The sequence below is a fragment of the Netta rufina genome, assembly GCF_964035555.1.
Source record: "Netta rufina genome assembly, chromosome: 5".
NCBI classification, from domain to species: Eukaryota; Metazoa; Chordata; class Aves; order Anseriformes; family Anatidae; genus Netta; species Netta rufina.
Genome location: NC_140128.1, coordinates 5,622,817 through 5,645,459, shown reverse-complemented (window position 1 = coordinate 5,645,459; position 22,643 = coordinate 5,622,817). Strand labels below are relative to the sequence as shown.

At 44.9% G+C, this 22,643-nt stretch overlaps 2 protein-coding genes and 1 long non-coding RNA gene across 15 annotated transcripts; 1 reads left to right on the top strand and 2 right to left on the bottom strand.

The window, feature by feature from the left end:
* Positions 1 to 587: 587 nt before the first annotated feature.
* MYOD1 (myogenic differentiation 1) lies at positions 588 to 4,254 on the bottom strand. The gene is made up of 3 exons (XM_084288116.1): positions 3,570 to 4,254; positions 2,069 to 2,147; positions 588 to 1,438 (listed from the first exon to the last, which is right to left on the bottom strand). Exons 1-3 carry the CDS (start codon positions 4,131 to 4,133, stop codon positions 1,188 to 1,190), a joined length of 894 nt encoding a protein of 297 aa, XP_084144242.1. The 5' UTR covers positions 4,134 to 4,254; the 3' UTR covers positions 588 to 1,187.
* Positions 4,015 to 22,435, top strand: LOC311210283. Of its 13 annotated transcripts, none has more exons than XR_014618509.1 (9): positions 4,015 to 4,123; positions 5,366 to 5,507; positions 5,868 to 5,959; positions 6,149 to 6,985; positions 9,518 to 9,751; positions 10,891 to 10,989; positions 17,848 to 17,927; positions 19,667 to 19,746; positions 21,364 to 22,435. It is a non-coding gene; the product is annotated as an uncharacterized lncRNA (long non-coding RNA). The 13 variants fall into 13 exon arrangements; XR_014618511.1 differs by having other exon boundaries at positions 17,848 to 17,938; XR_014618506.1 differs by having other exon boundaries at positions 6,149 to 6,232; positions 6,910 to 6,985; positions 17,848 to 22,435.
* Positions 6,978 to 12,171, bottom strand: LOC311210282 (ferritin light chain-like). Its single transcript, XM_084288117.1, has 3 exons — positions 11,573 to 12,171; positions 9,437 to 9,583; positions 6,978 to 8,599 (listed from the first exon to the last, which is right to left on the bottom strand). The coding sequence occupies exons 1-3, from the start codon at positions 11,753 to 11,755 to the stop codon at positions 8,093 to 8,095; spliced, it is 837 nt and encodes a 278-aa protein (XP_084144243.1). The 5' UTR covers positions 11,756 to 12,171; the 3' UTR covers positions 6,978 to 8,092.
* Positions 22,436 to 22,643: the final 208 nt, after the last annotated feature.

Sequence of the window (22,643 nt, the reverse complement as noted above, 5' to 3'; positions counted from 1 at the left end):
CCTGAATTCTGACCTGAACTTGAGGAAAACCGTGATCTATACTTTGAACTTGACGACAGAAAATCACTTGAGATTAAATTCTAATACCTGATATGACCATGGTACAAACACTTGAAAATTAAAACTTGAATGGAAAAATCTGAACATCTGTCTCAGGGTGTAGGTCTTGCAAAATATGGTCTCAAGACTTTAACTTACGGTAGCTGCAAGGGACGTTGAGGAATCTGAGTTACCGAGACCAGTAGTTCTGATAAAGCTGTGTAAGCTCAAATCCTACAATGTAAATCCTACAATGTAAACTTGGGGGGAAGAGAAATATGCTTATTTACTTTACAAATCCGTTTTGTAAGGACCATCAGTGTGTAAGACTTGGTTTAGAAATTGCTAAGATACTACACAAAGAAGGTGGACCCCTGTTCAGCAACGCCGTTACACAAAGTAATTGAAAGCAGTGCAGCTGAAGCATGTTCTTGATTTCGTTGCTGAATCAGAGCCTGTATCTTCTTCCTGCCAAGGCAGCGATCTTAACACCACTCCTAAATGCACTAGTAATTCTAGAAGCCCTAATGAAAGTCAAGATAACGCCATAGATTTTATAAATAAGGGTCTTTATTTAGAATACTGTTGAAAACATTCTTGGCAACCACATTGTATAAATATATAAAGTTAAAGTTTGGCACAACAAACCAAGCAACATTAAATATTTTTTTCCTTTTTTTTGTTGTTGTTTTTAATCTTTTGTTTTGTTTTTTCCTTTTTTTTTTTTTTTTTCCAAAGCAACTCTTATTTACAATTATACAAAATGTTTTACAAAAAATGGTCCACAACCTTATTTTGGCCAGAACAAGGGGTAATAGGAAGCATCTGTCATGCCACTGCTGTTGTAGATTTCTGTTTTCCTCCACATTCAAGAGCCAGGTTCCTATTCTCCAAAGCCCAGATAAAACATTGGCCATTTCATGGTATACAACTTTATCTCTAGATATATTAAATAACTTTAGTTTAACAACCAATAAATAACTCGGTGTATTTTGATGTAATACAGGTGTGAAAAGTATTGTAAGGAATTTTGCATGATACTTTAAAACTGGAACAAGTCTTGAAGTCTTTTCAGTCTTAGAAGGCAGGTCTCAGAGCTTGGCAGAGTGGAGCAATTTCTTTTCAGTGCAGTCCAGCTGGACCTGCCTTTATAGCACTTGGTAGATAGGGTTGCTGCTGCTGCTCTCCTGGGGAAGAGGGGTGCAGTTGGTGGGGGAAGGAATTTGGGCTCCGCTATCATTCAGGCTTGCTCCTTCTTGGGGGGAACAGGGACTGCCTTCAGCAACAGTTTCAGCTGGAGGCAGTATGGGACATGTGGAGTTGTCTGTGGAAATCCTCTCCACAATGCTTGAGAGGCAATCAAGGCTGGAAACAACAGAACTCTTCCCATGCTTTGGATCTAAAGACAGACAAAGATACGATCAATTTATCCGATGAGTACTGTGTGTCAGTAGGATGTAGTTCTTTCATAAAAACCCCAGCAAGTGGCTGAAAGTACTCATTTATGAGCATATAAAGATTGAAAGGAAATGAGTATCAATGAAGGATGCCAATTATGACAAAAGACATTGTAATTTGCAAAATGGAAGGGACCTAAGCAAAATATGCTGCTTTTTGGGGAGGGTGGATCCAGGGATTCGCTTCAGCACATAAAAAGGGAATGGAAAATAGGAATTTCATCAGCAATTTCTCCAGTTTGGATCGGTGATATCTGGTTAGAACAGTCTTCATGCAAAACATGGTTAAAGACTGGAGGTTAGTTGCCGAGAGGAATGCATTTTTATCCAGACGTTTTATTTGCGAAGTAGGAAATGCAGCTGTAACGCATCCCCATACTTGCAAAATACATCTAGAGGAAATCCACTGCTTCTACAAGCATCAGCAGCTCGCTGGCTGAAAAGGCAGGTTCCTTTTTCAGCCCGGCTGGGGTCAGCTAAATGACCAGGGACAGAGAAGGCACAGGGGAGGCTGCTGCATTGGCTGTCCCCGTCGCCGTGTTTCTCACACTGCCACTGCAGCAAATACTCACCATTTGGTGACTCTGTGTAGTAGCTGCTGTCATAGCTGTTTCTTCTACGAGAGCTGCAAGGAGGCCCGCTGTACTCCATCTGGAAAGGAGAGCAGTCTGAGTGAGATCACTGGTTGGGGGGCAGCTTATTCCTCAAATCCCAAGAACTATCTTATTTTGTATTTCAGTCCCCAATTTTCAGTCTCCTAACACTCCAGTCCTGGCTAAAATGCTATCAAGTTTATGTCTTAGAGTGAGGCAGATCTTAACTTGCCTCCCCCCCCCCCCCAAAAAAAAAATCACCCCCAAAATATTTTGTGGCACAGCTGTTCCAAAAGGAAAGTTACCGCTGTTGTTACAACTAATGCTGTAGTTTTGCCAAAGAGATGAGGTTTTCCAGCATTCTCACCTGTTACTGCCCTATACATTCATCTTATGATAGGGAGTCCAAGGGAGGAACCAATCTTTTTTTTTTAATTATTTTTGAAGGCTTTTCCAAACGTGAGTTCTTCTTGAAAAGCCTTTAGTCTACCTTTGTCCCTTTTGATTTCCTTTAGTCTCTCTTCCCAGTTCCACTTTGTACAGAAAAGCCCCTAGTTCTTGACCAATATATTTATTTCCCATACTTTCACCTACCATGAAAAGAAAATAACAGGCAGTATTTGTAGGAGGGGTCATTTGTGTAAATCTTGTCTCCCACCTGCCCGCTCTCTCAGTCCCATAGATTCAGCTCAGAGATGATTCTCCTCACCAAAAAATAGAAAATCATCTCAGTGCTGAGAGCGCCCTTGTGATCCCATCCCCGGCAGCTGTCCCGCATGCCAGGCACCACATCCCCACCACCCTGTGTCCGAGCAGAGTCCAAGCCCACAGCTCCAGTGATGAGATTAGGCTGTGAGACAGCCTCCCTGGAGCCCTTCTCCCCTCCCCATAACGAGGGAACAGGACTGAAAGCCTGGGGTCTTTTTCCTATTGCTGGGAACTGGGGAGGTGAAGTGTGAGGAGAAGAGGAAAACTGTTTTCAAACAGGTCAAGAAAGGCGACAACTGTTGCTGAGACTGCCCTGTTATCGTGACGAATGGCAGAAAGCAAAACCCAGGCTCTCGATCAGTTCCCCTGAGAGTTTTCCCCTGTAATTACCGTGACCCTTTGGCACCTTCCTCGCTGCTGCCCTTTGCAGTACTGACACAGCAGAGGAGGTGCCCCAGGAGCTCTGAAGCACGAGGAGGGCTCAGACCTCACCGAGTTCCCTGGTACCCATCCCAGACTGCTCCCCTAGCACGCTGCCTAACTTCTCCCAGTTTTGCGTTGTTTTTTGTTTTTTTCTAAAGGCCCGTAACAGATTTTTCTTCTTTTCCTACACAGCCTGGCGTGGGGACCCTGTTGCTGCTGGACTTCAAGGCAGGAGAAGGGACCTCATCTTCTGCCGGGGGAGGACGTACGCCAGCAGCTACGGGAAGGGCAGGAGGAGGCGACTCGCCCCATGACGGAGCTCGAGGGGCCTCGGCCACGGGGCACTCACCATGCCGTCGGAGCAGTTGGAGCGGGGGCTGGAGGCGTCCGACTCCCCGCTGTAGTGCTCCAGCACCGGGTAGTAAACGTCCTCCTGCTCCCGCAGCAGCGCCTGCAGGCTCTCAATGTAGCGGATGGCGTTGCGCAGGATCTCCACCTTGGGCAGGCGCTGGTTGGGGTTGGTGGAGGTGCAGCGCTTGAGGGTCTCGAAGGCCTCGTTGACCTTGCTGAGCCGCCGCCGCTCCCTCATGGTGGCGGCTTTCCGCCGGTCGGCGTTGGTGGTCTTCCTCTTGCATGCCTTGCACGCCCACAGCAGGCAGCGGCCGGCCTGGTGGTGCCCGCTGGGCGCCCGCACGTGCTCCTCCTCGTGCGGGTGCCCGTGGTGGTGGTGCCCGTGGTGGTGCGGGTGCTCCTCGGGCTTCAGCAGCCCCCCGACGTGCACCAGCCGGGGGTCCAGGTCCTCGAAGAAGTGCATGTCCGACGTGTTGAAGCACGGGTCGTCGTAGAAGTCGTCGGCGCCCGCGAAGGAGCAGAGGGAGCCCTCCGGCATCTCCATGGCGCCCAGTAAGTCCATGGGGGCGGCGGAGAGGGGGCGACGCTTGGGGGGTCGCGGGGGGCTCCCTGAGGGCTGCCGAGCGCCGGCTGCTGCTGCGGGCACCGCCGCCGACCCCCTCCCCAGCCGCAGCGCTCCGGGAGCGCCGCTCGGGGCTGTATTTATGCCGGAGCCCCCCGGGGGGACGGGACGGGACGGGGCGGAGAGGGGCGGGGAGGGGGCCGTGGAGGACGGGGCCCCCCCCCAGGGTGGCCGGGGGGCGGCCCGGCAGCCGCAGGTGCCGCCCGCCCCGCTCCTCTGCTGTCCTTCTGTCGTTGTGTGATTCAGTTTTTGCAAACATTGCCAACCTACAGACCCTAATTTCTACTGACTTGTCTTCAAATGCAAAGATAAGAGCTGTTAGGGACATTCTGTCACTACCCCAAATATATATATATATATATATATATATATATATATATATATATATTTTTTTTTCTTTTAGGTAGATGTTTTGGACTCTGTACAAGTTTGTTCTTTCACTGTATCCAGCGCTGAAAAACGATATGTCCCAAGGAGATCAGCTATTGACCACCCTTACTCATTTACAAGTGTATCTCCCAGCTGTTCGGAGAGGCAGAGCAGCCAGCTTGTGGAAACGCTGCTGTTAGTACAGAGGTTCTTTGATCCAGAAGGAATGAACAGATTTTTTATTTTTTTTTTTTAATCTTTGCTGAACAGCTAGAAGTGAAAATAATTTGTATTCAAAGCAATGCCACACATACAATAACAGAAAAATTATAAATAGTTTAACGCTGAATGTGTACAATGGAATATCAAGGCTTGGTGCTGGCCGTGTGACCTACTCAAAACACACAAACTCTTTGCAGATCGTTATTTTAATTTGTGGAACAGCTAATTTTCCTAATAATTACCTTATGCTGTAGCATGTTCTGCCACTGTAAGCGTGCTTCTAGGCTATATTAGACCCCAGAAAAAAGCATTGTGGGACTTGCACACAGATCACTTAATTTGGGCAAAGTCGTAACAAATGTCTGGACTTAGACAAGCGATACAAGCAAGACTGTCTGTAACTTAACTGCCCATGAACACGCTTAAGCGCATGAATTCACTGAAGTGAAAAAGTCAGGAAGAAGCCACGAGCAGCTGGTGAGCTCTGCTCGGAGTGGTCTTCCGGTGAAGCTGCCTTTGAAGACTTACCTTGTGCTGCCACCACCAAAACTCACGTTCACTTTCCAGTGTTTTGCCCACAGGTGCATTTGTCCAGGAAGATGTTGCCTTCTGTGGTATGCCTGAAAGAAGTCCTTGCAAAAACACAAAATCCTGAGCTGCTCTTCTCCATTTTGTGTGGCCATAGTGGAGAAGAGGAAGGACGGCGTGTTCTCCATAGAGACTGTAAGTTAATTCCTTGCTCTGAGAGTAGGCAGCAGCAAGGTCCCTTTCCCTACAACCACAGGCAGTGCTTATGGCAGTGTTTAGAAATACGCCATTGTCAACACCTGTTTGTAAGCCTCTGTAACTCATAACTTCATGTAAAGATAAGGTCCTTCCAGAGCTTCCAATTTAGATGCAGTTATATCGGGTACTGATGGCTATTCTGAGCAGTGCAGGTTGTGTGTTTGGGTGGTTTTGGACATTGCTTTGCAAGTACAGTGTGTGTATACAATCAGCTAAGGAAGGAAAACCTGTATGGTTACTCTAAACTTTGTTGTCACTATAACTGTTCCACATTTATCCTTTATCTCTGTTTCTCAGGGTATGGTTGAAATGAAGATGAGAAGGCAGAGGCAGATTGTACATCCCATACTACAAAGCACGGAGAGGCTCATCCTATTCACAACTGACAGGTACTGCTGACAGACTTACTGAGATGATATTCATAGGCATATGTGCCTCGCAGCACAAACAACATGTGGACAAGAAAAACTTCAGCTACCTACAGTTACTGATTTATTTTTTCTTTCTTTTTTAAGATGATAAACTGGGAAAATAGCTGATTGTGAGTTTACCTAAAGTTAACAGAATTGTCTTTTCAGGCAGAGGGTCCAGGAGGTATTTTGGAAGAGAAAAAGGCCTGAAGTCTGAAAATGTGCTGGTAACATCCAGCTGCAGAAATGAAGGTAAGCATCTTTTAGAAACACACATGGCACTGTTTCAGGGGAAAAAGAGCAGCCCTGCATTGAAAAGTTGGCTTTTTGTTGTGGTGAAACTCATTTAAGATGTTAAATGCTGGAAGCTGTGCCTACACTGTAGAAAGGTAATGACTCCTTAAAGGAGAAGCCCACTGTAGAAGTCAAGCATTGGCTGTACTACTTGTTTTTATTTGGCACTAGTTTATAATTCAACTAGCAGTTTTGCTCGCTTCGTATTAAGTGAGCTATATTTTAATATGGAGGATGGATTCCATTGCTCTTATTCATGTTGAGTTGTAGTCAGTGGAACTAATTGTTGAATAAGGTATGCTCAGCGTGAGAGTGGGTGTTGGAATCCAGCCCAGATGGAAATATCTTTTAAATTTCTGATGTATTCAAGAGCAGCCATCCCCAACAGACAAATCCAGCATGTTCCTAACAGTGACTCCTCCCTAACCACCCCTCCCCCTGAAAAGCTAAATCATTATTAGCAGAAAGTTTGAGAAAGCATCAGCACTGTAATTGTCTATCCTGTGTTTCAACACTACCAGAAATGAAGTAGGCTAATGTAGTTTTGCAGAAATGGGTACTTAACTGCAGCTGTGCATCAGAGTCAAGACTTTTCCGACCATGTTTCATTGTGCACTGTTCTCACCTTAGTACAGTCTTCTAGCATTTGTGTCATTCTGTGGTCTACTCTTTTCATCTTTGAAGTCACCTGTGCAACTTTCTCCACAGCAGGTAAGTATTGGTACTGTGTTGTTTGTTTGCAAAAATCTCTTGGAGAAGAGATTTCTGTGTTGTCAAATGGGGAATACAATGTGGATGCTACATGCCATTTTTTAATGTTCAACTGAATTTATTTTTCAAACATGATAGGTATACCGTTTACACTATTACATAAAAGTGTAAGAATCTTTCAACAGAGCAAAACCCATATGCATAAAAAAGTGGTATATAAAAAAACAAAAAGCAATGTAGCTGATCTAGCCAGTTCCTCTTCCTGTAGCCAGCCCATGTTGAGAAAGAAAGGCACTCTTGTAGCAGGTGAGGGGAAGGAACTTACAGTGATATAATACGCTGATGATCACAGAGTCCAACTCCTGACTGCACACAGGGCAACCTAAGAGTTAAACCATGTATCCAAAAGTACTGTCCAAATCTTCTGGAGTATTAAATGTGGACCCCTGATTTACCTCATCTGCTTTCCGAGGATGAGAAAAGGCAAGTGAGTGTAGTAAAAAACAGCACATAGTCATGTTCCCACTGTTGAGGAAATGTTTGCATCCTTCATCTTGGAGAAGCATACAACTAGAAACAGCTGGGCTGTAAATAAATGAATTGGACTACTTATTTAAGCTGCTACTGTGATAAAAGACTTTTTTAAAACAAGTTTTGTCTTCTAACAAGTTCATTGCATTATGTTAGTATACTAAAATATCTAATAATATAAAAAATATTTAGCTTTTCTCTCAAATGGAAATTACTTTGTACTAAAGTTTGCTTTGAATAAGAGTTGTATATACTGTTAAAAATAATTTGCACAAACTAACCCCATTAGTCATTTAAGACAGAAGAGGCCTAAAAGCTTTGGGTTTCCAGGAAGAATAGCATAGATAAAAATACAATTAATGCTGACAACCTAGGTTAACTAGCAACCTAGCTATCATTTAAGCAAAAAAAAAAAAATGATATGGGCTGGATTTTGAGCTGTGGCTCAAAAGATGAGGAAAAGGGTATAAAAAAATGGAGTGATACAGCATCATGCCTCCTGGGCTCTCCTTTCCAGGCCACCCTCTGTACAGGTCTGCCTTTAGGAGTTGCCCCACAGCTGCAACAGCCACAGCATTAAACAACCTCCCTCCCCTGCTTCACTTTTGCTCCTGTCCCATCATTATTGCACTGTGGCAGTGTGGCAGTGCAGTGGATGGTTGCATATATTGGCCCTATGTTATTCCTGTGCTGGAAAAAATCTTTCTGGGGTCGCTTCAAACCCTCTGCAGCTCCTGTACCCTGCTGGAGAGGCGGGCAGGGGCTGCACTGCTGACCAGGCTCCAACTCTATGCCTGTTCTGAACTCCTTCTGCAACCGGTCCATAAAGTAATCCCCAAGACTATTTCTGCCATCCTGGGAACAATCAAGCCTGCGAGCATTGGTCAGAAGATCTCCCATCAGCTTGATCTTCCGGATTTTGGGCCCAATGAATTGTTTCTTGATAGTGCTTGCGCTATGAGGGTCTGCGTTTTCAATGCTTATGGCATAAAGTTCTTCAAAATACCGAGTCATAGTTTTCCACTGTACCATTGCTAGCTCCAGAGCTTTCACCAGACCGACTGCGTAGTCATAGTTTGGTTTCTAGAAGCAAAGACAAAATTACATTTACACAGATGAACAGCTCATCTTACCATGTTCAGTGTTTTCCTGCAATTTACTTGGCCCTCTACATATGACATGTTAGGATTTTGCAACAACAACTCCTAGCTTGCAGCAGCTGTTATTTCTTGCTGAATTGGATGGCTGTAAACACACCTAAGTGGCAGAACCCAAACACTTTTTCAAGAAACAGGGATTCAGAAAGCAACAATGGCTTTTTTTCCCCTACAGCTTACCAAATGCATGGTAGTCCAAAGGGAGTATTCTGTATTAACTATTAAGAGAATACAAACTTGTTAGAGGAATATCCAGCCCTTTAACAATTTTTTTTTTTTTTTTTTTTTTTTACTGGTAACTTTGAGTTACTCCTTTGTACCTGTGAAACCTGAGTCAGACAGATCTCTTAGTTCAAAGCCTGTCTTGAACTATAACAGATCTGCCTTCTAGGCTTCTATGTGGTTTCAATGTGAAAGCAGACAAGTTGGCTGTCTCAGCATTGAAACAGTTTAAGGAGCCTCACATTATCCATCACAGCACACTGGAAACAGCAGTCTCCAGCTGAGCATAAGGAAGAGGGGACCATTGTTTATATTCTTTTTGGCTAGAAGAGCAACCACACAGAGTTAGGACTGCATGTCTGACAGCTTCCAGGTGCTGTAATCAAGAACAAAAGCATGTGCACTAATAGGACAGGGAAATTGTATCTGGAAATCTAACAGGATGAATGCAGGGAGCTGAAGTACCAACACTAATAATGCAAGAAGTTAGAATAATTACAGCTCATTGCAAATGCTTGAAAACTTCTTGTTTGCTACACACCTGGATGGTTTTACCACAGTAATGGCCTCCTCTTTCTTGCTGATACTCCATCAAAGCCTCTGCAGCTTTTCTCTCTTCCAGAGCTTGATGGCAGAAGAACTTGGAAACATTCGGTAGAGCCACGTGTGATTGATCAAAATACTCACCCTAAACAAACAAACAAAAAAACAACAAACAAGCAACGTTAGGATTTGCTAGAGATGGGATTTACCTGCAGCAGAACGTGACTATCAGAATCCATGAGATGCTTCCAAAAGAACTTGTTCTACCAGCACAATCACTTTGAAGGTCTTCAACCACTTTTTCTGCAATAAAGTAAGTCTTACTGTCTGCAACAGAAAATCTTTACTTCTATTAGAACTCCTATCCTTTAATTCTAGATACATAGCCATAAGTACGGATGCTCTCTCTCAGGAAAATATTCTGAGGATCTCAGCTAAGTTTTGTTTGTTTTACTTCCTAAAGCATAGTCCCCACAGGGAACATACAATTTCTCTCCTTAGGCCAGCATTCCAGTGAAAAGAAAGCTTTCAAAGCTATGAAAAAGTTGAGGCAAATGCAAAAAGAGAACAAGCATAACTTTGCATCCATTTATCCCCTTCATTATGGATAATGCTATTCCCACATAAATACTACTACTACTGAACTATACGTTGTACAGTACAATACTATACCATAATATAATTGAGTGTTGTATATAGCTCTTGCCAAGAATACTTCAGAAGTATTAAAACTGTAAACCCACCACAGGCTTGTTCTGTTCCATATGGGAAATTAATGGTTTTAATAATCACTGCAATATTTGACTACATTATTAGAGCCCTCAACAATTCTGTTAGGAGAACTTTGTCTGTGACATTGCTGTCCTATAAACAGGATGCACTGGAGAGAGGTAGCAGTGGGAAGCCACCAGCTTATAGAGGCTTCAACACTAGCTCTGCTCCACTTTGATGTTGAAGACAGAGGCAACAGCTGGAAATAGGCAAGAAAGGAATTGAGGGAGCTACAGTATCTTGGTCCGCTCATTCCCTAAACATGCAGATGCAACACAGCTTTTGCCTCTTGGACATAGTCTGGGTGGGAGTCCTGCATATCAAGCTGTTGGCTTGTAGAATGCCTATGAGGGGAGGACAAATGTGTGTATTTCCTAAGTTTTTCTGCTTCCTATTGTCTTGCCTGCTTTGATCTGTTGCCCTGCATAATAATGAATTAGTTGCGTTTCATCTGCTGCTTATCTGCCTTCAAAAAGTGCATAAAATTTATATGCACAATACAACAAGTTGGTATTTGAATTACCATCTAGGATACCCCCACACCTGGGACGCACGTACACATGCGTCACAGTAAGGCATTCTAGGGCAAGCGCACACTGGAATGTTTTATTAAAACATCATTGTAATACTTGCATAATCCTTTTCCTGCAGCCATTCATTCATTCATGTTTCTGTTTACAGAAGAGTTGAAACACCACGTTTTATAACAAGTTCTTCAGTGCAAGGGTGCTGCAGGACTTCAAAAAGAGCCATAGTTACCGCACCTACTTAACTGTTAAGGTAAATCTTTTATGGGAATCATTAAATGTTTTTAAAGTGTTCATATTTTTAGGTTTATCTACTGTCTGTTTCTAGTTAGGCTTCTTCCAGCTCTCAATCACTCGTATTACTTTAATCCATGTGCTTAACTAGTTGTTTTGCTGTATACTTAATTTTTGTTCGTTTAATACTCGGCTTCATCAAAGATCTGGGGGATATACGGAACGTGGTGCTTCCCCGCAGACGCCTGGCATCCGAAGGGACGGCATTGATTATCTCTTTTTTTATTGAAATGGCTTCATTAAAACACTTGAAGCCTTAGTATTTGATGCGTGGCCAGCCACGATTCTGACACGCACGTTAGGTGATACCAGGGCTATCTTTTTTAAAGCCTGCAGAGCGAGCACGGATGCTGACAAGCAGCCACCTCACAAGCTACGCTCTCAGATTCACCACGCTCGCGAAATTTGGGGGGAAGAAACAACACCGGCACCGCCAGCACTCTCCTCACAGAGGAGGCTCCCCCGCCTCGAAGCTCTCCCGACCCCCCTCCTGCCCTTCTCCTCCTCCTCCTCCTCCTCCTCCTCCTCCTCCTGCTCCTTACCAGCGCCTGCAGGCTGTAGGCGAGCTCCAGCAGGGCTCCGGTGACCCCGCAGAGCCCTTCCTCCACGGCCACCGGGAAGCTCTGCCTCAGGCGGCCGGCGGGCAGCGGGCGGTGCGCCGGGCAGGCGGGCAGCGACACCCGGGGCCGCTTGGAGCGCGGCTCGGCCATGGCGGGCGCCGCCATGGGGCAGCGGGGCCGGGCCGCCCGCGCCGCCTCATATAGGGCCGGGCACCTGCGGCGCACCTTGCCCGCCGGGGCAGGAGGGAGCGGCCGCCGCCGCCGCCATTTCGTGCCCGCCCCGCCCCGGTGCCCGTGCCCGTCCCCTCAGCCCCTGGTCGGCGTTAGGTCCGCGAGTGGTTGAGCCAAATTGGGGTTAGATGTCCCAGTCCCAGGCGTGAAGTGTGTTGAGGAGCTTGAAAATGCAGGCGTCTGGCGTTTTCAGCCACTTCCTTGTGTGGGTTTTGTGCTGCGTGTCGCTGCTCGAGCTTGTGCTTTGAGCAGGGAAAAGCCGTCGCAGCGGAAACGTTGCTGAAGGCTACGTGTGAAGCGTGGCCCCAGTGCCCTTAATCTCTGTACACCCTTCAAATCCGATATTTTACTGTTCAGTGACTTTCTGCTGAGCAAGCATGCTGCTCTGTGGAATATTTTTCGAACAGGAGCAGCCCCAGAGAGCCTTTCGCAAGGACTGCAGGGGCAGTGCCATCGGCCCATTGCGTGCCCTGATTGTCATCGGATCTGACTGCCTCGAGCCGAGCACACAGCGGGCAGCAGTCCGGGGCTGGCAGGAGAGCTGCTCATCAGAAACCTGTGTGCTGCCAGTTCGGCGCCTCTGTCTTTTATGCTGTTCAACCCTCTTTGTTTGACGTGATTTCCCATCATTTGTGCTTCTGATTCTTCATGCCGTAGCCAAGTGAAATCAGAAGTTCCAGTAAAACTGTGTGAAGTTGCCATTAAAAGTAAATAAATAATAATAATAATAATAAATTATGGTTAAACTGCATGTGAGTGCAGCTTGCCCTTAGTATTTCAGCCCAGAAGTAAGTACCTGAATTCACAAGTTACGATATATTCACAGGGCAGTTCAACGCTGTGTGACCTAGTTCTGAAGGCAATAAGGGTCCTGCTTTTAGTTGTGGCACTAGGGACTTCTGCTGGGATGATGCACGTCAGACTCTTCATACTTTTCAGCTCCCTGCATGCCAGCTGCCGTTGTTTTAGCCAGTGAAGCAGTGGCGTGTGTTTTACAATTCCAGCATAATTCTTTGAAGGCCTAAGAAGAATAAAAAGGGCAAGTGTGTGGTGTCTCTGTGAGCATGCAGTATTGCCTTCCTAATATAAAACGATATCCAGTGACCTCCCTTCTGTGGGCAATCCAAAGAATTTCAAGTGTGAAAACAAAATAGAAAGCAAGTTAGCTTGTGTCCATGAAAAGCTCATAGTATGTTTTCTTAGGGGGGCCTGTGTGTTCATAGTGGTAATTTCTGAGCATACTAGTGCATGCATGCTCATATCTGTATTAGTGGACTTGCAATCACATGCTGACTTTTGGAAGTCAGTATTTTATGTTATCCCATGCCAATGATGGAGAACTAAGATGCAAAGACGTTTCTTAAGTCTACATATGAAGCATAGGCCCAGTCTGAAAACTGTCTCATAATCTCCTTGATCTCCACCCATTCGGTAACTGCTTGTTTTATGAGAACATCACTGAATTTATTTTGCTTTGCGCCTCACAGAATTAAAAGAAATACATGTAATTGGTACTGCAGTTAAATTTGTTATGGAAAATTTCCATTACAAATTAATCTAGGGATTCTTGCTACGCAGGCTGAGGTGGTCTCGCATGCTGGTCATACCTGGACTGAGGAAATTACCATCTGTTCCAAAAACTTGTGATCTCAATCTTGATTTTTAAATAATGCTGTATCCTAGGAGGATGAGTGCTTTGTTCAGTTTCCTAGGTAGTAACAACATCTCAGCATGGCATGGAGTAAACGCAGTGCCTGGTATCAGGTAGGGGGCTTTTAAGATAGTAGAGCTGGTTTTCATCTACCCTAAACTAAGGAGAAAGTATTAGGTTTCTTTCTGAAACCATATGCTTTAGAAAAGCTACTACCCACTTGGGGTAACAATGTATGTGTATGACTTCTATACAAGTGAATCTGGGTTAGTTCTTTATTCCTGCTATATCCTGAAGTACAAAGGTGCTTTACAGATTGCCTGAATAAACAGCCCTTCTTGGGGTGACAGAGGTTGGGCACTGAGGGAAAGCATGAGGAGGTAGTTCGGTGCAAGCCACTGCAAGCAAGGGCTCTGTAAATAGCATTGGTGAGGGGATTGGCCCTCCTCATTCCCATAATCCAGGATTATTTACATGCGTAATGTCAGGCACGTGCCTTGATTTACATGTGTGATTTGGGATGATTTTGGTACAACACACTTGAAAGAGTGTTGAAAAGCAGTATGCCAGAGTGGGAAGCTGAGCAGCCACAGCATGGTATACAGAAAAGAAGCTCTCTTACAACATGCCCCCCTTTTAGTTCTTTGGCAGAGAGTCACAAAGAGGACAGAGTTACTGTCATAGGGCTTCAGCAGTCATCTGAAGATAGCTTTTCTGTTAAGACTACTAGCAAACATTTAATTGAATCTGGCCGTTTTCTGCCTTGATTGTCTGTCCTTGAAAGCTGCAGTTTGTATTCTGGAGTTTGCGTTTTCTGTCCTTTAACCACAGGTAGCAAGAATTGTGGCTGTGTTGCTTCTGTCCAGCCACCATCTGTTAGCTTCTTCCTAGCTGTGGCAGATTTTTCATACTATATCTAACGCTGTCAAACTTTTTTCTTACATGATGATTCAGCGGCCATCAATAGCTATGATGAAAGTTGAGGGCTAAATTAGAAGAAAGCAGTAAACAAATGTATGATGTGTATTCCTGTAAATTAGCCGTCTTCGTTCGTGATTTTATTTCATAATTAAGTGAAACCTAAGCTCTCTGGCAGTAAATGGAGAAGGATTCATACAAGCACCCGTGAATTCACAATCGCTTGTGTTGGACTTGAAGACATTTTGCCCCTTTATCCATATGCTTTGCTGTTCTCAACAGGTGCTTCATTTCACTGTTTTCTCTGATCCCGCTCTGTTTCATTTCCCTTTTTCCATGGAAGAAAAGCCAGCAAGACTTCTGAGTTGTTTCTGTGCCTTTTTGTACCGTATGACTCATAGAGTTAAAAAAGCAGCCTGAAATTAGGGAGGTTACTACTTAAGCGAGCGTAGAAAAACAACTCTTTTTAAAATGGCCTTACAGTAAAAGCAGTCCTCAGCAAAACAGGAGACGGCCCCGTGGTGACAGCAGCACTGTGACCAAGCTGTGAGGGGAACGTTCTGGCATAGTTTTTTTTTGTCTTTGTGTCACCGAGCAAATGTAAAGAGTTCAGGAAGGCCCACTTTGTTTTAGTGCTGTGAAATCAGCATGCTGTAGCTGTGTGAGAGAAGGGCTTTTCAGAAGCTGAACTTAGAGCCTAGTTCTACCAAAGTGAGTGTCTTGTTCTTGCTAATATCAAACAGAGCAGACAGGAGTGTATATGTGTACACAGACAGTGTCTATATGTGTACATACACACGTGTATGTATGTATTTCATTTCCTAAAACAAGGTACCACAGTGAAATCCCGTACACAAAATATTTTAATTCTGATTTAGGAAGTCATTTTTGAAGTACGTCTTTCTTCTTTTTGCAATGAGGTTCTTTCTTAAAGAACTTTCTAAATGTTGAATTATATAAACTCCTGCGTTAAGGAGAAAAATCTTTGAAACTTTACCAATTGAAATCCGTCCTTTACTCCAGACAGAATATGCCCACAGCCCGTTAGCACATCTGTGCTGTGTCTAAAGCATAGCCTGGGCCAACTCGTCCTCGCCCTTTGCTCCTGCCCTGCCTGATGTGGCCCCCAGGGGCAGCTCCGTGCCCCCAGCAGGTATTTTGTGTTGTGGGGTGAGTGGGTGCTTCCAGCCAGGCCTAAAAGATGTAACTGTGCCCCTGCCTGTGTGCCTGGTGGCCGCAGGTGGCTGGCAGCCAGGCTGAGCAGCAGATGGAGCAGCACAGGGCTTGGCCCTTCAATCTCTATTTCTTCTCTCACCAATAAACTCTAAGTGGACTATTACTGTCCATTGGTACCGGCTGATATTACCCATCTCGTTTCTTGGAGAGGCTGCACATAAGATGAAATCAGCAGGGTTTGTTTGTCTCAGATTTTTGCAATTGTTCTTTCAAATTATACTGAAAAAAAGCACAGGCCAGCAAACGTAAGGCTCATTGATGTGATCTGTCCGTGGCACAACGTATGGCCAGTCACTGACTGCAGGTTGAATCTGCTGGGTCTCAGCACTGGAACAAATCTAAGGGGATTCTGAGGAATTTCTGAAAACACGTGGTGTGCCCCAGGCAGCGCGTTACATAAGGGAGTTGTGCAATCCCAAGCTACCTAAAGTCTTTCATAATTTGTATCCTGTGCCTTCCTGTTCTACTTTTACTTTTTTTTCCACATCTGTGGACAAGAATCTGTACTTAATTTTTGGACAAATGAGAAAACGAGACTTGACGTGTTGGAAAAGGCAGTGCCCCTTTTTAGGTACAGCTTGTGCCATCTGAAATCAGTGGTTGCAGGTAACGCCTTCCAGGCAGTGTAAACATGGGTAGGTTTGCTCCACACTCAGTGGCCCTTGAAAGAACATCAGATCTCTTCGAGTTGAGGATGAGCAGATGCACTCTGTCCATACTGAGAATATTTGGGCTCTAGTAATATTTGCCTGTAGTAAACTACATCTTCTGATGAAGGTTCAGAGCCTTTTATTGTCCTGCTACTGTATTTTGCTGATGATCACTGGTCTTAGTGTCCTTGCTAATACCAAGAGCTCCTGCTTCTGAAGTACAGATAAACCAGGGGCTTAAATGGTTTGGCTGATGACATTTGCTACTTGGCTTGAGAGAGAGCAGAAATTGAAGCCACGGATGTAGTGAGAGGTTTGGAAGATGTCTTCAGGTGAAGGAGAGACTATTCCAAATGTTTTAGATTTTGCATTCGTCAAAAAAATATGAGTGAGCCGTTTTCACAGTCTTTGTTTGAAAAAGATCCCTCTCAAAGTATAAATGAAGCTGAGCCAAAAAAAAAAAAATCAGTCTTTTTTTTTTTTTAATTTAATGTGAACATTCATCAGGTAAATGTTTAAAATTTTGTATTAATACACTTCTAATGGGGGTAAATCAGACAAGCCAGAAGTGGATAATTTCACTCAAGCAGCACAGACCTTAAAGACTAGGGTAAATTCCTGTGAAGTAATTCCTCTTCTAGTTGCAGTCACAGAATGACCCTTTATTACTGCTTTCTGCTCAAAGCACCTTTTGTAAGCCATCTGTATATTATCCTTTATCACCTATGTGTTGTGGTTCCGTAGGGTTTTCCTTTCTGATCATTTTCCACCTAAATTTAATGGCTTTAAATCTGTTATAAAGTTGTTATGAGGGCAGGTGTTAGGCTGTAGGCTGTTTGTGGCAGTGTGTCCCAGGCAAACTCTCCTGTGCCAGCTTGCAAGGATCAGACACATCACTTCTGATTTCACTGTCTGTGTGCTGAGGATCTCTAGATTTGGGCATTCGCCTGGTTTTGCTGGAATCGTGGCACTGAAGGCAGCCAGCAACATTAGCTGACAGTCCTGGGAAGTTGCTTATTCTGGTCTTTAGGACACCGTGGCATTACCCAGAGTGGTTCAGTGAAGCCTTTTCTTTTTGATTATTAGACCACAGCTCCAGTTCCTGTCATTTTTATAATTCAGAAATCACTTCCCCGAGCATTTGCGAATTTTGCAGAACTGCTTGTTCTCTGGTTGAAATCCTGCATACTGAGCATCTGCCTGAGGCAAAGGCAAAAAAGTTAGCTTTGATACTCCAAAACTGGTCGAATAAATCCTGTGCAGCTGGTCTGCGTGAAATGTGCCCGGTGACAGCAAGCCGCAGAGAGGATTCAGGGGTTTAGGAAAAGCTCTGTGCCCTTCTAGCAAAATAATATGAGAAGAAAATTTTGCTTGAAGCCAACTGAGCCAGGAGCTGCTTCTGGCAGGGTTTCTTGCACTCTTCCCAGACTATTTTGTAGCAGCCACAGATGGATAATGCACTGGGCTATGAGGACCACTGGCCAGAGCAAGAACGTGTCAATTCTTATGATGCCTGGGCTGACAGATTTCTCTTAAGGGAATCTAACTGGGTTTGGTTTGATGTGTTTCAGAACAGGATCATCCTTGTTCCTGTTAAAGCATGCTCGTGGTCTGGACTCTGGGACCCAAGCAGGACTGAGGGATACATCTGGTAAGGCAGTGGTGAGGCCATGTTGCACGTGTAGAGAAGGGTGTTGAAGTTTGCCCTACGTAGCTTATGACTTCCAGCTCTTTGTTGTGAAGCAAGGGGCAGGAAGGTTTATTTTCCTTTTTAAAGGAAGGTCAGTGCAGAGCAAAGAGAGGAGGTGAAATCCTGGGGAAAACCGAAAAGGGAACAGAAGCAGCACTCAGAGTGGGCCAAATCTTTTACTGGCATATATGAGCATTACTCATATAACTTCAAGAGAATACATGCTTTAACTGAGCATGTACCAGCTGAGGACCTGGCCCATAATATCCTTTATAAAGCTCTGATTCCTCCCCAAATAGTTTTTCCCTCCCTCTTCAAAGAGGCACCTGTTGTTGGTGGAGTTGGTGATGATACCGGATTAGTGCACATGCGGTCAGCCCGCTTGGCCTCGGCCCTTTGGACCCAAAATGAACTCCAGCTGCTGTTGCCCAGAGCAGGTGCTTCATCCAGCCCTAGCAGCTGTCTGAACGTCCGCTGCCATGGCCAACAGGAGGGGGTAGGCTCTGAGCTACCCGGAGGAAGAGCTGATCAGCAGGAGGGAAGGAAAAGGGAGTGTGCTGCAGAGATGCCCTCAGCACGTTTACACTCAGCATTTAGCAGAAGAAAATTGTCGTAGCATGTCATGGTGGAACTGGGACACAGGGGCTGGCATTCTGAGCCTGCATGGCCCAGGGATGGATGTTGGTTCCCAAAATGAGGCTGAGGGACCTCTGCATACCAGCAGGGCCGTGACAAACGTTTGATCTCCGTGCTCCTGAACCTGTCTCGTCAGGTACATGGCCACCTGTGAGAAATTTGGAGGGCTGGTGGCATTTCACAGTTGTTTGGTGTTTGTAGCTGCTGGTTTAAACCTCCAGTGAGCTGCCTGGCAGAGGTGAGATTAGGCACAGAGCAGTGTGCAGGATGATAGTTCTCTAGGTGTGACAGCTGGGGCATCACACACACACTGCCAAAATCAGCAGCCAGGGAAGAAGACAAAATCAGAGAAACTGGGGTTAAGAAGCAGCTGCAGGAGTGGAGGAAATGGTGCCAGGTCAATGGAGGGTGAGGAGACAACGTGAGGGAACAAAGAAGGGTAATTCAGGAGACGCCTTGCTGTCTCGGGGTGCTTGTTCTCCAGCCTTTAAGGTACGGAAATTGCTGGGTGTTTGCTGCTGCTGGGTGAAGTTGTTTGACCGATGAATAGTGAGTGGAAAAGGATCGCTGTGGGGTGAATGGTACAAGAAGGGGGCCTGTCCTCAATATGGGGAGGCAACAAGGAGAATGAAGTTGTGCCCTCAGTAAGAGAGAATGAAGTTATGTCATCAATACAGAAGTAGCAGTTACTGACCCTAAAAGAGCCCTGCTGTCCATGTGGCCATCACGCCACATAAGCCCAGGAGAAAAACAAGAATATCGGAGGCCTCTCCTTGTCAGGAAATGGGATTTCCGCAGGTACTCAGTTGTAAATGCTGTACATGCTTCTAAGGCTTGGCACAGGGCGTTGCTAAATCCTGATTCAGGATGCAGGAATGTTTCGTGGCCCCTGCCATGTAAGCTGTGGTCTGCCCATGTTTGGAAATCAGCCGTCAGTGATGGCAGGAGACAAGTATGGGTGAAATGAGCAGCTTGGCTTCAGCACTGAGCAAGACTTGTTAACATCCTGAGTGCAGATGGCCAGTTCGTATTGTGAGTAATGAATGCTGTGCTCTTCTCTGCAGCTGATACTGGTCTTCATCCCCTTGCTACCATCCCAGGATTTGGAAGAGTGAGGTAGTATTTTATCCCTGTTCAAGATTAGGTAAGTTTGCTAGACATAATGTTCATATGGAATTAGAAAAACTCCACATAGCCAAAGGTACTGACTTCAGATCATCTGTGTGGTGGCAGGGAAATTATTTCCATTTTGTCTTACTTGCCTCTCAGATTGGTTAGGGTATCCAGCTGATTTCAGTCGTTCTTTTGGACTAAAAACTATTCCTCCTGTAACAGGCCTGAACAATTCCTGTCCCAGTGCAGTTCTTCCATCATGTATTCCTCCTATTTGTATTGTTTCCATGTTAAAATTAAGGAATTGATGTGTGTCTGTGTGAAGGAAGGCATTCTCTGTCTTAGTGTCCCTTTGTTTTTAGCAGTTTCAGTAAATTCCAGTTCACTCTTGCTGCTGCAGCCTTATCAGCAGTGGTTCCCCACTGGCTCCTGATCTGCCCAGTAGCACGGCTGGGTGCTGTGCACACCTGTACTGCTTCACTCGGGGGAAGTGGTTGATGTTGTACCCCTCTTCTTCAGCTTCCTGGCACCGTGGTGTGAAGCGAGAAAAATGGAGGTGCAACTTCCTAGTCCTTTTGGTGTCGGAAATTAAGATAAAACAAAACCTGGAAGCACACCAAATGCCATTCTCAAAGTGGCCCAAGATCTGTATTTAAGTATGGCAGCATGTTTAATCTTGTTTTCTGGAGATTTTTATCCATCTACACGTGGATAGGGTTTTTTGAAGCACCTCTCTGCCACTGATTAAAATGGAATTAGGTATGAAGGAGCTTTGCAGATTTAAGCTATTACCAAACGGTGCGTGGCACTGTCCAGTGTGAGGCACAGCAAAGTGAAGCACTTTGGATGCTGTAAGTCATAACATATTAATTGCTGGATTAAGACTAAGGAAGTAGAGATTTTCAGTAGCCCTCCATGTTTTGGGGATCTGGACAACAGAGGGTTTTACTTTGTATGAGGCCCACGTTACGCTGTTTAGGAATTCCAAATTCAAGATCAAAAATACCGTGAGTGCCCCTTTAGCATACAGCCGACAATTAGCTTGCTGTCGTTAAGAAAAACAATCATTAAGTGGAGAGTGAAAGTAGTAGCATCAGAAGTGGACCTTGACAGAGTGGTAACATACAGTCGGAGCGAGTGACATTCTTCACACCTGCTGTGGTGCATAACAGTAGCTGGCTGCCTTAGCCCGTGGCACGACAAGCAGAGCATTGTGCTGTGACACAGCCTGGACAGCGATTGAATTACACACCGATTAGCTCTTGGGCTTCTCTCTGTCAGTGTGGACAATGAAGAATCAGAGAAGTGGACATGAGAGCTTTAGCAGGCCTTGTGCTCTCGAGTGGAGGAGGATTAGTTGGTAAATGGTAAATTGTGTTGGGGCCAACAGTCGTAAAACTGAGCTTTGCCCTTCTGCTGCCTCAAAGGCACAGGCTTTGCAGAAAGCCCCTTCTCCCCGCCTGCTTTGACTGACTGCTGTGATTTGGGGAGAGGGTGGACGTGTAGAGTCTGCTCCTCCTGTTCTCTGCCAAAGAAGGAAGGAGGTGCTGGTACATTCATATGAATTTTGCCCCTTGCTGTCTTACTGCTTTTTTTTTCTCAGAAAGGGCACGGTGTTAAATTAATCAGTCTTCTGCTATTTCCACAGGGATGCAGAAGCTGTGGGATTTGCCTGTCCCACTGAGGTGCTGCTGCCTGGTTCACTGCCTGGCGGAGAATGTCTGTAAGAGCTGATTTAACCAGAAAAAAAAAAAAAAAAGTGTGTATCCTTTCTCAGGAGATCCACAGCAGGGCTGAAGCATTGCAAACGTTGCATCCGTTTCCTCCTGTCGTCTGCTCCCACGTGACGGCAGTGCCTGTGCTGTGCTCTCAGCTCACCCTGCAAATGCTCCTTGTGGTGGGAGTTAGCACAGAGTTGGTGCAGGGGACTTCACATTTGTTGGCAGCATCCTTGCTTGCATTCCACTGGCACCAGCTGCTCGACACACAGGAGCCCGAGGTGGCAAATGCTCTTACATTCTCTTTCAATTTTCAGGTGAAGGTCTATATCCCATTAACCTCTTTTGTTTTGGGGGGAAATGGTAAGGCTTTTATTTATTTATTTTTAAGAAAAACACATTAAACCCAAGGGGGAGAAACGACTGCGTTGCGTACTGTGGTTGGGAGCGCAGGGCATTTGCGTTCCATCCGATCTGGAGCTTCCACTCCCTGCAGTTACTAAATCTGGTAGCTACTGGCAGGAGCATAGACCCAGAGATGGGCAGGACTAGTTTGCCATGCCAAATGTTTTTCTGTTGCCCTCATGCTGTTTTCTAGAACTAAAGATTTTACTGTGATAAAGATGACATCCTAAAGCACCGTAGGAGGTAAGAGGATGTAACTGCACTTGACCTGAACTTGGATTAGGTATGTCTCTGATCCTGTATCCATCTTGAACTTACCAGTGAATAACTACGTATGTGAACAATGAAAATATGACCTTCTTGTTCTGTAAATACAAAAAAGAAAGGAACAGCTTTGAAAATCCAGCCTTCTTTCAAGTTCTCTGAGAGCATGAAGACCCTGAGTCATCTCAGTGAAATTCAACAGGAATGTTCTTATTAGTGGACTGAGGATATAGATGTGGTTTTATATGTGGAAACCTGTATTTATATGTGGAAATCTGTATTTTTTTCCAGTAGTCTTCATTACTGTAATAAACGATGCTCTCTCTCCCTGCAGTCTTTTATCTTATCTGTTTATAGTATTGGTTGTTGTTTTTTGTTTGTTTGTTGTTTTTTTTTTTGTTTTTTTTTTTTTTTTTTAGCAAGGAAGCAATGCATACCTAAATACTTTAAGACTGTAAAAAAGGCTTTATGGTTATACCATTTAAAAAGAATTCCTTGTGTTTTGGTTGCTAGTCTGAAGTGAGAAAAGATATTTTAATTT

Coding starts and splice junctions, on each gene's coding strand:
- MYOD1 (XM_084288116.1), bottom strand. CDS start 4,133: ATGGACTTACTGGGCGCCATGGAGATGCCGGAGGGCTCCCTCTGCTCC. Junction 2,148..3,569: donor CCAACTGCTCCGACGGCATG/GTGAGTGCCCCG, acceptor TCTCCTTTCCAG/ATGGAGTACAGCGGGCCTCC. Junction 1,439..2,068: donor CTACACAGAGTCACCAAATG/GTGAGTATTTGC, acceptor GTCTGTCTTTAG/ATCCAAAGCATGGGAAGAGT.
- LOC311210282 (XM_084288117.1), bottom strand. CDS start 11,755: ATGGCGGCGCCCGCCATGGCCGAGCCGCGCTCCAAGCGGCCCCGGGTG. Junction 9,584..11,572: donor CCTACAGCCTGCAGGCGCTG/GTAAGGAGCAGG, acceptor TTGTTTGTTTAG/GGTGAGTATTTTGATCAATC. Junction 8,600..9,436: donor ACTGTGGTAAAACCATCCAG/GTGTGTAGCAAA, acceptor CTTTGCTTCTAG/AAACCAAACTATGACTACGC.